The sequence below is a fragment of the Malaclemys terrapin genome, chromosome 1 (genome assembly GCF_027887155.1).
Source record: "Malaclemys terrapin pileata isolate rMalTer1 chromosome 1, rMalTer1.hap1, whole genome shotgun sequence".
NCBI lineage: Eukaryota > Metazoa > Chordata > Testudines > Emydidae > Malaclemys > Malaclemys terrapin.
Window position 1 is genome coordinate 202,497,702 of NC_071505.1, and position 15,276 is coordinate 202,512,977.

General features: G+C 42.2%; 1 protein-coding gene across 2 annotated transcripts in view; it reads right to left on the minus strand.

Moving 5' to 3' along the window:
• OTC (ornithine transcarbamylase) overlaps window positions 1–15,276 on the minus strand; it is a 42,853-nt gene that overhangs the window by 10,870 nt on the left and 16,707 nt on the right. For both annotated transcript variants that reach the window (XM_054005885.1, XM_054005886.1), the window contains exon 5: window positions 9,399–9,552. In XM_054005885.1, the coding sequence (XP_053861860.1) occupies window positions 9,399–9,552 (154 nt within the window). The remainder of the gene's footprint in view (window positions 1–9,398; window positions 9,553–15,276) is intronic.

A 15,276-nucleotide genomic window follows, 5' to 3' on the forward strand; every position in this document is an offset into this window, starting at 1 on the left:
TAAAGACTAACAGATTTATTTGGGCATAAGCTTTCGTGAGTAAAAAACCCACCTCTTCAGATGTATGTAATTTTCACTCCATGCATCTGAAGAGGTGCGTTTTTTACTCACAAAAGCATATGCCCAAATAAATCTGTTAGTCTTGAAGGTCCACTGGACTCCTCATTGTTTTTGTGGATACAGACTAACTTGGCTACCCCCTGATACTTGACACCAGTACAAATAGTGGCTTTGCCTGTTTACACTTGGGGTTTGTACCAGGGCAGCTATACCAGAAGCTGGCCATTAATGGCTGAAAATGGGGGCAACTACTCAGTGTAGGCAAGACCCAAGCAGGAGCAATTGGAAATGAGCTCCACTTCTCTGCTGATCAGACCAATTGAAGGTCAAAAAAGGGCTTATTTAAAATAAGCATATCTGGATGTACCATAGTAACTACTGGGCAATGGGCTTTTTAAACAAAGATAAAACCAAATATGTTCACTCTTTTCCCTGTGCCCCCAGTATGGCGGAGAGGACTCGAAACATGATCTAGAGCCCTTCATCCCTAGGTCACCAGTTCAGGCCCAGCTTGCTGTTGTATTGTAGTAGCCAAAAGCCCTTGCCACTGAACAATTGTTTCAGTCATTAAAATTAAAAAAAGACTTGGGGTTTGGCACAATGGATCCATTGAGCTAACTAGCATCTATGTAGACAGTCTCAGCAGAGATCATGGGGGCCTGAACAAGAATAGGGAGGGAACTCCCCTTTCTCTCCCAGAGATGGCCCCTCCAAAGCAAATGTTTGTGGATTTGTTCCAGGGTATAAATATCATAATTTCTGCCAGTGACCGCAGCTTTGTGTGTCAAAAAATAGCAACATTTGGGATATTTAATGTAATTCATAGAAAAGTACGTGAGAGCCAATTTCTGGTGCCTGACTTCACCCCTGGCCCCATATTGTCCTTTGGGAGGCTTCACAAATCCCCAGTAGTAAGCCCAGCATTGTCAATTTTGTTTGTCCTTGTAGCTGGCAGGCAATTGCATCTCCTCCCAGCACAGCTACAACCATTTCACCAGCTGGAATCATAATGCAAATGACTCCTATGCAGATCACTGGCTGAAAGGATGTTTCTGGCATAGTATTAGGTGTTTACAAAAGAACAGGATAGGACTTGGTGGATACAGAGTATTGGAGAGTAACAGCTGGACAGATTTTCCAGCATCCCCAAAAGCCCCATTGTATCCCATTCTAGTGGTGTCCTTGGAGGAGGCCATGCCAAACCTATAGTTTCAGGGGTTAATTCTCATCTAGGGTACAGCAGGAGCAGGGTGGAAGTACCAACTGGGAGCTAATTAGTTGCAACTGAGCCTGTTTGGGCTCATTACTTTAAAATAAAAGTTACAAATTGTAGTATGTGAGGCATTTGCTGGTGGGCCATGGAAAGCTGGCCATGCCTATGGTGCCAGCTCCTTGTTATTTGCAGATGCTAAACTGTATTAAAAGAAGCAAACATATATTAAATACTTTCCTATGTGATGTTCCCATATAGCCAGTTTGCCAAAGAGATGCTATGGGATGGCAAATAGGAGCAGAGATGGTCCACACAGCCATCTTTATATTAAAATGCAGCCCATGCTAAAACATTGAGAAATGCAGTCTTAAAAGATGGTTGCGAGAATCAAGGGGGTTGTGCTGACTGAAACCCAGAGGAAAGGAGCTCCGAGGAAGCTTAGGAGCTACCCTATATGGTTTGTACTTCTCCTTTTTCTATTTTAGAGTTCACTGCTTGTAAAACTGCACAGAAGGAATACAGTGAGAGACTTTTGCTGTAATGGTAACAATCTAGGTTAAATCAGAATCATGACAGCGAAGCCAGAGAGAGTGACATGTTCATACCTGAACCTCAGGTGACTTTTCTCTCCTGTCATTCTGCCCCCAACCCTAGTACGCTGCCTTAGGTATTTTATCCAGTTGGCTAAGATTGCGCTACAGTTTCTCTTTACATTTTAGGCATGACAACCAAGTATTTTGGTTTTTAGTAAAACCACAAAAACTGAACGTTCTTAAAGTCTGGAGCCCTTTCTCCCACATGATTGCCTCCCTTTGGCAGTCTGGGAGTGCTCTGAAATGCAACAAAACTTGGCTTCTGCTCTTTACTGAAAGACCCACCTAAATGATTAAAGTTGCCCATACAATCTATTTCTTTTCATGTCGATACTTAGTTTCCAGGTTTCATTCAGTCCCTACCCTGGGCTGCAGCTTATCAGAAAATTTCAGAAAAAAAGACAAACTGAATACACAGCACTTGTTATTTTGTTAGCTTGCTTATTTTAAAGAAGGCCAGGCCACAAGCCTCTCCTTCTGAAAGTGGAAGAGGCTAGTTTAGTTAATTAGGAAGTTTCAGGTCTAACTTATCATCTGATCTTATTTCTAGCCAACCACAAACTGACACCAGCTTGAGTTGATACTGTAAATTATTGACAATATTAACCATACAGGATTCAATTATAGCATGCATTTGAATAATGAGTCAATATTTTGGCATAATTTAAAATGTAAATCCAGGGGGTTAGCCAGAAAACATATTTGCACAGGAGGCAGCGTGGTTCGGTGGATAATGCTTCAGAGTGGGAGTCAGGATTCCTGTCTTCTATTCCTGGCTCTGCCACTGACTTGCTATGACACCCTGGGCCAGTCACTTCACCTCCATTTCCCATCTTGTCTATTTAAATTGTAAAGTCTCCAGGGCAGGGACTGTCTTTTACTAAGTGTATGTACCACACCTAGTACAATAGGGACCTGGTTTGGTTGGGATCTTTAGGTGCTACCATAATATAAGCACTCATCATTTGATAGATCCATCAGTGGCTATTAGCCAGGATGGGCAGGAATGGTGTCCCTAGCCTCTGTTTGCCAGAAGCTGGGAATGGGAGACGGGGGTGGATCACTTGATGCTTACCTGTTTTGTTCATTCCCTCTGGGGCACCTGGCACTGGCCACTGTTGGAAGACAGAATACTGGGCTAGATGGACCTTTGGTCTGACCCAGTATGGCTGTTCTTATGAAGTGAGTGACAAGAATCTCTTAGTTTGGGTTCTGTGGGCCACATAGCTTCTTTTGCCATAAACTAACAGGGACCATATGGCAGCTGTCTTTGATTTGGGCAATAGTGCAATAACTCATACTATTGAAAATACTTAAAGAGGAGCTTCTCATAAAGTCTACAACAACAAAGGTATAGAAAACTTAAAGGGGGAGAAGGACCATGTTCTGTAAGGTTCTGAAAGAAAAAGTCAAAACTAGGAAGATAATAGAGTGAGCAACAAACAAAAGTTAAAAAGCAGCATGGTATTTGTATTTCCTGATGTGCCCAGCATTCACTATCTATGAGGATGGAGCAGTCACTCAACAATGGCAGAAATAGACAAGCAGACTCTGAAATCTGTCAGCTGTACTTGATATTGAAATTCCAAGTTTTACTTCTGCTACTCTGTGGACAAAGAGGTCAATGGCATTTATATATCACTGGTCAACTAACCAGCTAGCAAAGGTGAGGATCGCCTTGAGAAAGAGTGAGCATTGTGCCTGACCACCTCTCTCCAAAAAGGAGAGAGGTATAGGAAACATTTGACTTCAGACAAGAGAGATAAGAACCAGTGAGGCATTGACAAACTGACCCACACTTACATGTGAGTCAGCTGACATGGACAGAGAGATCAAGATCTAAATTGTTCATCAGTCAAGCTTCACAGAACACCCCTTAGTAAGCCAGAGCTTATATTTAACAGAGTGTTAAGCATTGGATGAACTATGGAAGTGGCAATCATGGGCCTTAAGCATGAAAGAGAATGGAAAACCTGTGTGTACACTAAAGGCATACAAGCCTATAGTCCTAGAAGGCCAGGTCTCAAGAACACCCAAAATTGAGTCTCAAAATACTTGCAGAAGATCTGGTGGGTCATAACTACACCTAGGAGGATACTCAGCTCACCAACTGGTTGGAAAAGAAGGTCATAGTTATGGCAAGAAAAAACACTTCATTGCACAATGCCTATTCTAGGTGACAGAGTTAAAGCTGAGCATTGGAAAAGGGAAAGCTGTCTCCCGGAGTTAATGCGTGAGAACTCCAGGTTAGTCAGGCAATGGCTACAGAATAAGACGACACTGAATCGGAGGCATCTGAACACAGTCTTCATGACTGGAGAACAACTCAGCCTGTTAGAAATGCAGTGCTCTGTACACAGGACAGGAATAGAGAAAGCTCTGAAAGTAAACCAGAAGCATTTTCTGGAATATGCGTGTGTAAACGAATATAGTAAAAGTGATGCTGTAAAAAAGAAGAACAAATTAATTGGAATTATAACAGAGAAGAGTAAAATGATGTTAAAGCATTCAGAGATTTGGGGGAAATAGAGCTCCACTGGCACACACAGAAAAAAGAAAAGTCAGTCCTCTATTGGAGGAACTCTGATGGCATACTGACAAAGGAGAAATTGCAGAAAAATATTTATAAAGCTGAGGTAATAGATGTTATTAAAGAAAAACCTTCCTGAAGTTAAAGTAAGTGTGTATCTAAACAAGTCTAACATTTCTCTGTTGCTATTGCATTTTGCGTGTACATCTGTCCAATAAATTTCATATGTACGCAGCCTATCTATTCAGATATCACAAAAACGCCGTTTTAGCTGATTTTAAAAATAACTAGGAGCATGCTAGGTGTGATATCCTACCTCTATTCTTGGAACTGGTGAAATTCACTGAGTTATTAAAATACTGTTTTTTTGCAACTACAACACAGTACGCAACATGCCAATATGTTCCCTGCTACTGTCTGATGCATGAGAGAACAAAACCAAGGAAATCCCACAGCAGAAGTGCCAGACAGAGAGGAAAAGAGGCTATGTGGGTAGACACCACCAATAATCTGTGGGTGAGATTTTTACCCATGCGCCACCTCTTTTACTCTGGGTAAAAGGGCCAGAGCAGTATAAGGGGAGGAGGCCAAAAGTCCCACGTCTGGCTGGGGGAAGATTCACCTGGCACAGGCAGCGTGAGAGACAGCGGTGAGTCTGCCTTCTGAAGAACCCCTTGCAAACCTTGGCGTGGTGGAGAGGTTTGGGGTTGGCAGGGGTGAATCAAGGTGGGTCTACATTTTGGGCAGTAAGGGTGAAGTAACATAAACAGGCCTCCAGACTTGTCTACATTATGTGGATGGATGCAGAACAGTCCAGAATCAGGAGAGTACTAAAGTGGCTTAGCTCACACTCCCCCTAGGCTGCAAGTTGTGTACTACACCTCTTAGAGGCAAAACACAAAATCTCATCCTACCTATCTACCTGTAACCCAGGGGTGAGCAAACTTTTTGCCCTGAGGGCCACACTGAGGTTGCAAAACTGTATGGAGGGCCAGGTAGGGAAGGCTGGGCCCCCCATACAGCCCCCTCCCACTTCCCGCCAGGGCTGGCTCCAGGGTTTTGGCCACCCCAAGCAGCCAAAAAAAAAAAAAAAAAAAAAAAAAAAAAAAAAAAAAAAAGCCGCGATCTCGATCTGCGGCGGCAATTCGGCGGAAGGTCCTTCACTACAAGTGGGAGTGAGAGACCGTCCGCCGAATTGCCACCGAATAGCTGGACTTGCTGCCCCTCTCCGGAGTGGCCGCCCCAAGCCTGGAGCTGGCCCTGCTTCCCGCCCCCTCACTGCCCCCCTCAGAACCTCCAACCCATCCAACTCCCCCTGCTCCTTGTCCCCTAACCACCCCCTACTGGGACTCCTGCCCCTAGCCACCCCCTGGGACCTAAACCCCTGTCCAGCCCCCCTGCTCCCAGTCACCCGACCCCTATCCACACCCTCCGCCCCCTGACAGGCCTCCGAGGACCCCACGCCTATCCAACTCTCCCATCCCATGACCGCCCCCGCCACCGCAGAACCTCTGCCTCATCCAACTGCCCGCTGCTTCTTGTCTGCTGACTGCCCCCCAGGACTCCCTACCCCTTATCCAACCCCCTCCAGCCCCCTTACCATGCTGCTCAGAGCAGCATGTCTGGCAGCTGCGCCACCAGGCCAGAGTGAGATACGCTGCTGCGCTGCTTGGCAGGAGCTCGCAGCCCCACCGCCCAGCAGGGCCGGCTCCAGGCACCAGCCAACCAAGCGGGGGGTGTTCGGCGGCGCTCCGCGCGGGGGAGGTTCAGCAGTGCGGCGCTCGGCGGGGGGGGGGGGGGGGGGGAGGGTCGGTGGTGCGGCACTCGGTGGGGGGTGTTTCAGTGGGGCGGGGTGGCGCTGGGGGGGGTGTGTATTACGGCGGGGCGGCGCTTTTTTTTGCTGCTTGGGGTGGCAAAAAAGAGTTAGAGCCAGCCCTGCCGCCCAGAGCACTGCCCGCACGGCAGCGTGGCTGCGGGGAAGGGGCCGGGAGCTCAAGGGCCAGGCAGGATGGTCCTGCAGACCGGATGTGGCCCATGGGCCGTAGTTTTCCCACCTCTGCTCTAATGTCTCCCAGAAAAACACAGGGCAGGGCTGTGCAGAAAATGGGAGTCAGGAACCAGCTACCTATGTGTCATGTTTTTCTCTCCAAACCACAGAAGTGAAGTCAGAAAGAAACATGGAAGTTAATACTACGTGCTTTCTAAGCTCCATCAGAAAGGCATCCCAGAGTACAGGTGACAGTGCAGTAGTGACAAGTTTCAGAGTAACAGCCGTGTTAGTCTGTATCCGCAAAAAGAAGAACAGGAGTACTTGTGGCACCTTAGAGACTAACAAATTTATTAGAGCATAAGCTTTCGTGGACTACAGCCCACTTCTTCGGATGCATATAGAATGGAACATATAATGAGGAGATATATATACACACATACAGAGAGCATAAACAGGTGGGAGTTGTCTTACTAACTCTGAGAGGCCAATTAATTAAGAGAAAAAAAAAAAAAAAAAAAAAAACTTTTGAAGTGATAATCAAGCTAGCCGAGTACAGACAGTGTACTTACTCACACTTCTTATCACACTGTCTGTACTCGGCTAGCTTGATTATCACTTCAAAAGTTTTTTTTTTTTTTTTTTTTTCTCTTAATTAATTGGCCTCTCAGAGTTAGTAAGACAACTCCCACCTGTTTATGCTCTCTGTATGTGTGTATATATATCTCCTCATTATATGTTCCATTCTATATGCATCCGAAGAAGTGGGCTGTAGTCCACGAAAGCTTATGCTCTAATAAATTTGTTAGTCTCTAAGGTGCCACAAGTACTCCTGTTCTTCTTTTTGCAGTAGTGAGTGGCAGCGCAGCTGGTAAGTAGGGAATATTAATACCGTTATATAAAACATATGAGTCATATATGACTATTGAAAATTGCTAATCTCTGGTGGGAAAATAAGTGCTAATAGGTAGAGTGTTTATGAGACAAAAAATAAAAGGCCAGATGAAACTGTTTTACAATTACACTCAGCATTTAAATGAAAAATGACTTTTTATCATTTCCAAAGTTCTAGTTATGACTCACTGCCTTACATAAATTAAGCTTCACACAAAGGCTGGCTGAATGCATCTCTCTCAAGTGTACCTCATTCTGAGGGATGACTCATTTCAGTCCCGAGGTTACCTCTGTTCCATAAAGACTTGGTGTCCCCTCACTTTTATAGCTGATGATGACTTCTAACAAAAACAGGGTCATCAAATGTAGGAGTCATTTATGCTAAAGCAGTGATACTCAGACTGAGGCTCCTGAGTCGTAAACAACACATAACGTGTCTCCTGTGGCTCTTTGCAGCACATATTAAAACAGTTTGACTTAATTATTAACCAGTCAGGATGCTTTTAATATGTTATTAACCAATTGTAGTTGATAAAATAGTAACACTTGGTCAGTCAATTTGCTGTGAGAATAATATATATCTATATAAAAATGAAATATTTCCCCTGTCATACTGTTTAAATATGAATACATAGTACCATAGTAAATGAAACAATGAGTTCACACTACTGGGGCGCTTTTGGGTAATGTTGATTGCTAATTTGGCTCCTGATCCACTGAGGTCTGAGTATCACTGCACTAAAGGAATGAGCCTGACAGCATGTAAAGTTTCCTGAATGAATAATTTTTTCTCCCCCTCATTCTGGGTATTTGCCACATACTCTCCTACATTTGGACCGTCACAGGCTGAGAGATGACGGAATGATCTAGGAAATGGATAAGAACAGCCATACTGGGTCAGACCAAAGCTCCATATAGCCCAGTATCCTGTCTTCCGACAGTGGCCAATGCCAGGTGCCCCAGAGGGAATGAACAGAACAGGTAATCACCAAGTGATCCATCCCCTGTCTCCCATTCCCTGCTTCTGGCAAACAGAGGCTAGGGACACCATCCGTGCCCATCCTGGCTAAAACCACTGATGGGCCTATCCTCCGTGATCTAGTTCTTTTTTGAACCCTGTTATAGTCTTGGCCTTCACAAAAATCCTCTGGTAAGGCATTCCACAGGTCGTCTGTGCATTGTGTGAAGAAATACTTCCTTTTGTTTGTTTTAAACCTGCTGCCTATTACTTTCATTTGGTGACCCCTAGTTCTTGTGTTATGAGAAGGAATAAATAACAGTTCCTTATTTACTTTCTCCACACCAGTCTTGATTTTATAGACTTCTATCATATCCCCCCTTAATTGTCTCTCAGTGACATCCATACAAAGTAGTTTCTATTCATTCAGAAAGTAAGGAAGCATTTGCCAAAATTTTCATCCAGCCCTACAATGTACTGATGAATTTTATAAGCCAGTTCTTCACCTGGTTGTAAATTGGCATAGCTCTATTAACTTCAGTAAAACTACATTGATTTGCATTGGCTGAGGATCTGGCCTTGTATGTGTACAATGTTATATAGTTAGCACATAAAATACTATATTAAAATCAGAACAAAATATGATCCTAATTCATTCCTTCTCAGTATAAGCAAGGTTTAATGTATCCTCATTAAGGACTTACACTAGTTTAACTAGATTAAAAATCAAACTAGTGTACCTTTCTAATATAGACAAGGTCTCAGTCTCAACTATAAACAGGTTAGGGCAAAGACTTCAGAATGAAAAACTGTCTCCATGGCAAATCTCTCATTGACTTCAGTGGGGACAGGACCTCACCATTATCTTAATCTGTAAAGCACCCGGCACATTTTTTTTTTTTTTTGCACTATGGGCTCAATCCAGCAAGTAATTTAATTATAAGCTTAACTTCATTCCTACATAAATTGATGGGACTACTCAATTGCTTAAAGTGTGTTGTCCAATGGGGGCCTCTAATATCAACACATATTCCAAATTACTTATCAGTTCCATCTCAAAACATCTAAGGATAAACTGCTTGGAATAGGACTTTTCCCAATATTTAGCAAGACTGATTAGTTTTCTAAAAGCTGTGTTATTATAAAGAGAAGGGTATTATTACCTGGAGTGTAAGGTAATCAGCTAAAATCTGGATAGGATGGTATGAATCAGACAATCCATTGACTATTGGGATTGAGGCTTCTTTCGCCAACAGGTCCAGATCAGATTGTTTATAAACTCTGGCCAAGACTGCATTTGTCATGCTAGACAGCACCCTACGGTAAAGCAAAAGATATCAAAGTCAAACATCATAAATATATTGCTACTTTATTCTTCAATGTGCAATGTATAAATATTAATAAGTGGTGGTAATGAATAAATTTTTTCCAGTTGCTTGAATAATATACGATATCTGCATAATCCACTAAAATGCAGACATTTAACAAGCTGTAAGAAGTAAAAGAAAATTCTTGCTCCACACACAACCCCATTCAATGATTTTCTATTTCATTTTTGATTGTCACTAAAGCAGAACTAATGATGCAACATTAATAAATGTGCAGGTAACAGAGGCGATTGTTTGAAATGATAGGGATTCAACTCAAAAGGTGTAAAGAACAACAGTACCATCCTAATGTGTAACATATATAAATAATTATATTTTGTGACACACACAGTAACACTATTAAAGTGGCATCAAGGTTCTAAATTAAATGACAGGGATAAAGACATTTGGCATTCATTACTGGCACTCTAGCTACAGCTCATGGTTTTGTGCCTTGGAGGTAGAGTTTCAGGAATGAGTCTGCTAGGAGAGCACTGCATTTTCTATGTCATATGGATATTTTTAGGCGAATCTAGCATGAAATCGGATGCTTAGCTTTGCAATTCTGTGCTTTTGTGGAAGTAATCAGGCCCTCAAGTATTATTCTTTTGAATTATTTTGTATGTTTTAATGTTCTCTAGTAGCATCTTAAAACCAAATAGGCAAAACTGTGAACAGAAGGGTATGGAACTGTGACACAGAGGCCATTGGTGGTTCATTACTCTGTCAGCAATTCTTGTGAGGCCTGGCACACTCACTGCATTTCCCACAGTTGTCATAATCTGTACCTAAAAAGTGTCATGTAAGGTATCATACACAAATTGGTTTCACACTGGTCCCGAAAATCATTGTGTGGTGTATGTACAGAATGTGTACAAACAGTTATAAATATGCACTAGAATTAGATTCTTAAAATGTGTTTGGCAAGCAGTGCATACGCCCAGTCTGCCCTAAAAACAGGAATGTGTATTTGCTTGTCTGCCCAGCCTGGTTGTCTGTCACAGACAATGAAGCTACATTTACATAAGAGGGAAACAAAGCCATCAATCTAGTGAGCTGGGGAGATAGCCTCTTAACTATCACAACAGGGGCAGGAGACTGCAAAAATGAACATGGTGTCAGCTCCCTGGTGGACACAGCAAGCTGAGTTCCCAGCAAGGCTTCCTGGCTCTTGAAGCAGCGTCAATGAACTTTGGGAGGATATAAAGAGAGAGAAAAAGCCATTCTGGCATCTTTCACCTGACGAAACAAAGGAACTGAGCTCTGTAAAGGGTGCTGGTCACCTATGCTGGAAAAAAGAACAGGAGGTTCTTTTGCCGATGATGTGGCAATTTTAAGTAGCTCATATAAAGGAATGATCAAAAATTTGGGTATCTTAGAGGAGTTTTGTAAAAATGCTAATCTCTCTGTTAATGTGAAGAAAACGAAAGGCTTTCATATTTTAACTAAACATAAAACCTATGTAGTTAATCCTAAGGATAATTGGCAGATAGGGTCAGAGAAGATTGAATATGTTCAACCAGGAGATTTTGAAAAATATTTAGGGGCTAGAATAGATCCCTGGATAGGTGTAGGGGGACCGGTACTTAAAGAAAAATTGAAAGATTGGAGTGAGAATTTAATTAAGGCCCCATTAAAACTGGCCCAAAAAATATTAATTTTACAGACATACATCTTACCGAAGCTATTTTATAATCTTCTTTTAATAGAACCCCCTTTTAATCTTTTAGACGATCTTGATGTGTTAGTTAGAAAAATAGTTAAAGAGATTTTACATTTACCTCAGTGTACCACAGATGGGATATTTTATTCTAGAGGTAGGGATGGTGGTTTAGCTCTCACTAAGTTTAGTGTGCAAATCCCAAATATGTTAATTCGTAAATGGAGGAGACATATTGTCTCGAGAGATGATTGGATGGACCTATCTTATCTATATGCAGGAGAAAATCTTGTGGATAAAATATTGTCATTTAGTGCAGTAACATCTCATCCCAAGAAATGGAGGGAAGAGGAATTTTTAAGATGGTCGGAACTGAGATGTCAGGGAATAGGGATAAAATATTTTTAAAATGATTTAATTAGTAATTCGATTTTTAGAAACTCTAGTAAAGTTAAATCGTCAGCGTATATCGCAGCATTGCAGCTTAGGGCAAATATTTATCCTACTAGGGAGACATTAGCAAGAGGAAGAGGAGGTGTGAATGCTCTTTGTAGATGGTGCGGTAAAGTGCGGGAGACTGTTCCCCATATCTCAGGACAATGTTATAAGACTAAGAATGCTAGGATAAAAAGGCATAATAGAGTAGTGTCTGCAGTTGTAGATAAGGTTGGTAAATTAGGGTGGAAGGCAATGATAGAGCCCCATTTGAGAAATAGTAAGGGTGAGTTAAGAAAGCCGGATATTATATTTATAAAAGGAGATACAGCAGTGGTGGTTGATGTTACAGTGCGATGGGAGGATAATGCCGGAAGTTTGGAACAAGCCCACAGTGAGAAGGTGGCTTATTATCTTGAGTTAGAGGAAGAAATTAAAAAGTTAACGGGAGGTAAAAATATCCACTTCTTTGGTTTTGTGCTTGGGGCGCCTGGCAAGTGGAGTGAAGGTAATAATGATTTGTTACAATTATTGGGAATGGACAGAAGTAAAAATTTTAAGGAGAGTATATGTAGACTTGTTTTATATTCCACTATTGGTATGATGGCTATATTCAGTGATAGGTAAAGATCCCAGAGTTTCCATTCCGTGTATCTTGCCAAAACTAAATTTTAGCTATTTTGGTTTCCATGCTCTAAATTTTCAAATTTTTAATATTGTTTTGAACATTAACATATTTAGTGTTATTTAATATCTGTCCTTCAATAGAATGGTTTTAACTATATAATAAATACTTATTAATGGATGAAATTCCAATTTAAATTATTAGTTTATTTTTTTTTTAACTACTGGATGTGGATGCGGACTGGCCGCGTATAGTAACCAGGAAAGGGCAGGTAGTCACGCCTGTACATAAATAGGGGGTGAAGTCTTGGGGGGGCAGTTAGGGGCTGGGGTCCCAGGAGGGGGCAGTCAGGAGAAAAGGAGCGGGGGGGGGGGGGAAGGGTTGGGAGTTCTGAGGGGGGCGGGGAGTGGGTGGGGCAGGGGCGGGGCTAGGGCAGGACAGGGGCGGGGCTCCTCCCGTCCTCTTTTTTGCTTGCTGAAATATGGTAACCCTAACCTTAGAGACTAACAAATTTATTAGAGCATAAGCTTTCGTGGGCTACTGCCCACTTCTTCGGATGCATACACTTCTTTGAACAAGAGAGTCTAATTAGTTAAATAAGGTTTTAGTCATAGAAGCATATAGGTTACATACAAACAAAAATAAAAATCTTTATTCTTTATACTTGGTATCACTTAAGCCTATGTCCTTTTCTTAAATAAACTTGTTTTACTTTTACTATAAACGAATTCAGTGCAGGGTGTGTTAACCCAAGTTAAATTAAGAGGCTGCAGTGTATTGTCTCTTTAAAGGAGCAAAAAACTTTAATAACTTCTGTAAGGGTTCAGTGAGAGGGCTGGACACTGCAGGGCAGATGTTTTCGGGGAAATTCAGGACTGGGAGGGTGTTGGGGTCACTCTGCAAAAAGCAACTGAGCAGTGGGAGCCAGGGTGTTACCGGTTGGCATCAGATCTGGGAACCCCAGCAGCATAGCATTTAAGGCACCCACAGTTGCAAGGCAGGCCTCGGTTGAACCCTAAAGTGTCACAGGAATGCTCTTACAATTGGTGGATTGCTGACTTGCCATGATGGATTTTTACATCTCCTCTGGAAAGATAGGTCCCAGTGTCAGAGTCCTTACACAGGCAGGTCTCTCATTGAAGTCAATTATATTGTTCTTCCAACTGAAGTCAAACATTCCTTATTCAGATAAGATTCCCATTAAGAGAAATCATTGATGCTACCTATATAGGTAAAGAGGAAGAACTGAACAGGATAATCTGTAAGGTTGCTGTCTGTGCCATTATTTTTTTCTAGCTAACAAGTTATAAAGGTGTTACTTTTGTTTAATCTATCTTGGATGGGTATTTAGGGGAAATGTGGTTTTATGCAAACTAGTCACCATATGACTGATAAAGAGCTTCAAGAAGATGGATCCCTTTCAATGTAAGGTAGCTACAGGGAACTCAGCCATAACATGGCCTGATGCTAGATTTCTTGCCTAACCTGTTGAAAAGATAGCCACTGCAGTGAGTAATGGAATCAGTGAATACTGACCATGTGCCTTATGATTAAGGTATCACCTTGTAACCCTGACTCATGTCACAGAACTGGAGCCAGGAAATAAAGGTCATTGCTCTTACCAGCATTATGGTGTCAAACACACCTTTATTATGCTGCTAGAAAGCCCAACTGAGAACTGAAGGTCCTGTTAGAATCTAGACCAGACTGAAGTCACCAGGAAGCTGGAGCTGGCCTGAGAGAAGACCAGACTCACCCATAACTGAATCAGGCTGAAGCTAATTTGAAAGAAATAGCAGACAGCTGGGTTTGCCCAGAAAGAGATACTTGGACTGAATCAGAGTCATCTTGAGAGAAGCTGGGGCCAATTAGGGTGTCTGAGTTTCTGAAGACAATTGGAGGGGCAAGGCCCATGACTCTGGGGCTGACTATCAGTGGTTACCCTGTATCTGGCAAAGTTACCAGGATTCCTATGTTGATACTAAATCAATGTAACTCTTATGATTTTTGTGAGTTTTGAAATGTCTGGTGTTTTTCTTAAAGCCCCCAGATACTGCAGACATGATTATGTGTGAACCTCAACTTTCATTTTAAACGTTAAGTTTCTAGCCCTGATGGGTGTGGAGGAAAGCTTGAAAATATGACCCAAGTGCACCTTAAAGGCTCAAAAGGCAAAGAAAAAGAACTTCAGTTATTTTTTTTAAAAATCTTGTGATTTTGAAGCTAATCTCGAGATTTGGGAGCACTGGGTGTGGCAATAGTGCAGACTCATGTAACAGCTCCCAAAGAACCAAGGAGATAGGGAAGTGTTTCTATCCAAAATGTATATCCCTATTGTTTAAAAATGTTTATTGAATAAATGGTTTAATTTTCTAACTCAATGCTATCAAGTCAATAGTGGGGTTGTTAAAATGGCTCTGGGGCATATTTGTTCTTGTATAAGTGGTGGGTAGGTCAAGGGTGCAAGCCTATCCCACACAAATGTAGGAACTGACCCCTGATAATCTCAGTGGACTATCAAGTTTAACGACTGACTGCTTCAGTGCCACTGCCGCAGCTCAGCATCGGTGCTGCCGTGATGTGTGCTGGCATGCATTGATGTCACAGTAGAAGAATATGGCATGCCAGGTACATGGAATGCTGCCAGTGTTTCAGTTTGCCTGATATACCAGACACACTAAGCAGCAGTGAAAATGTTAAAGACCCTTCATAGGCTAGGGCTCTGTTATTGTGTAAGTGTCTGTCTTTAAGAGCTATTACACAGCACAGAGGAGCTTTGTTATGGCCAAATTACAAGTCACTAAAATGTGTTCTCAGCGGAAACACTGACCTGCAATGGGGCTGTATTTCAACTATAATAAAACCTGTGGGCCTTTTACAGCCCTCTATCCCCCTTTACGTTAAGCCTCAGCCTCCACTATTTCTAAGCCTTTGGAGCCCTAGGTATGAAGCTG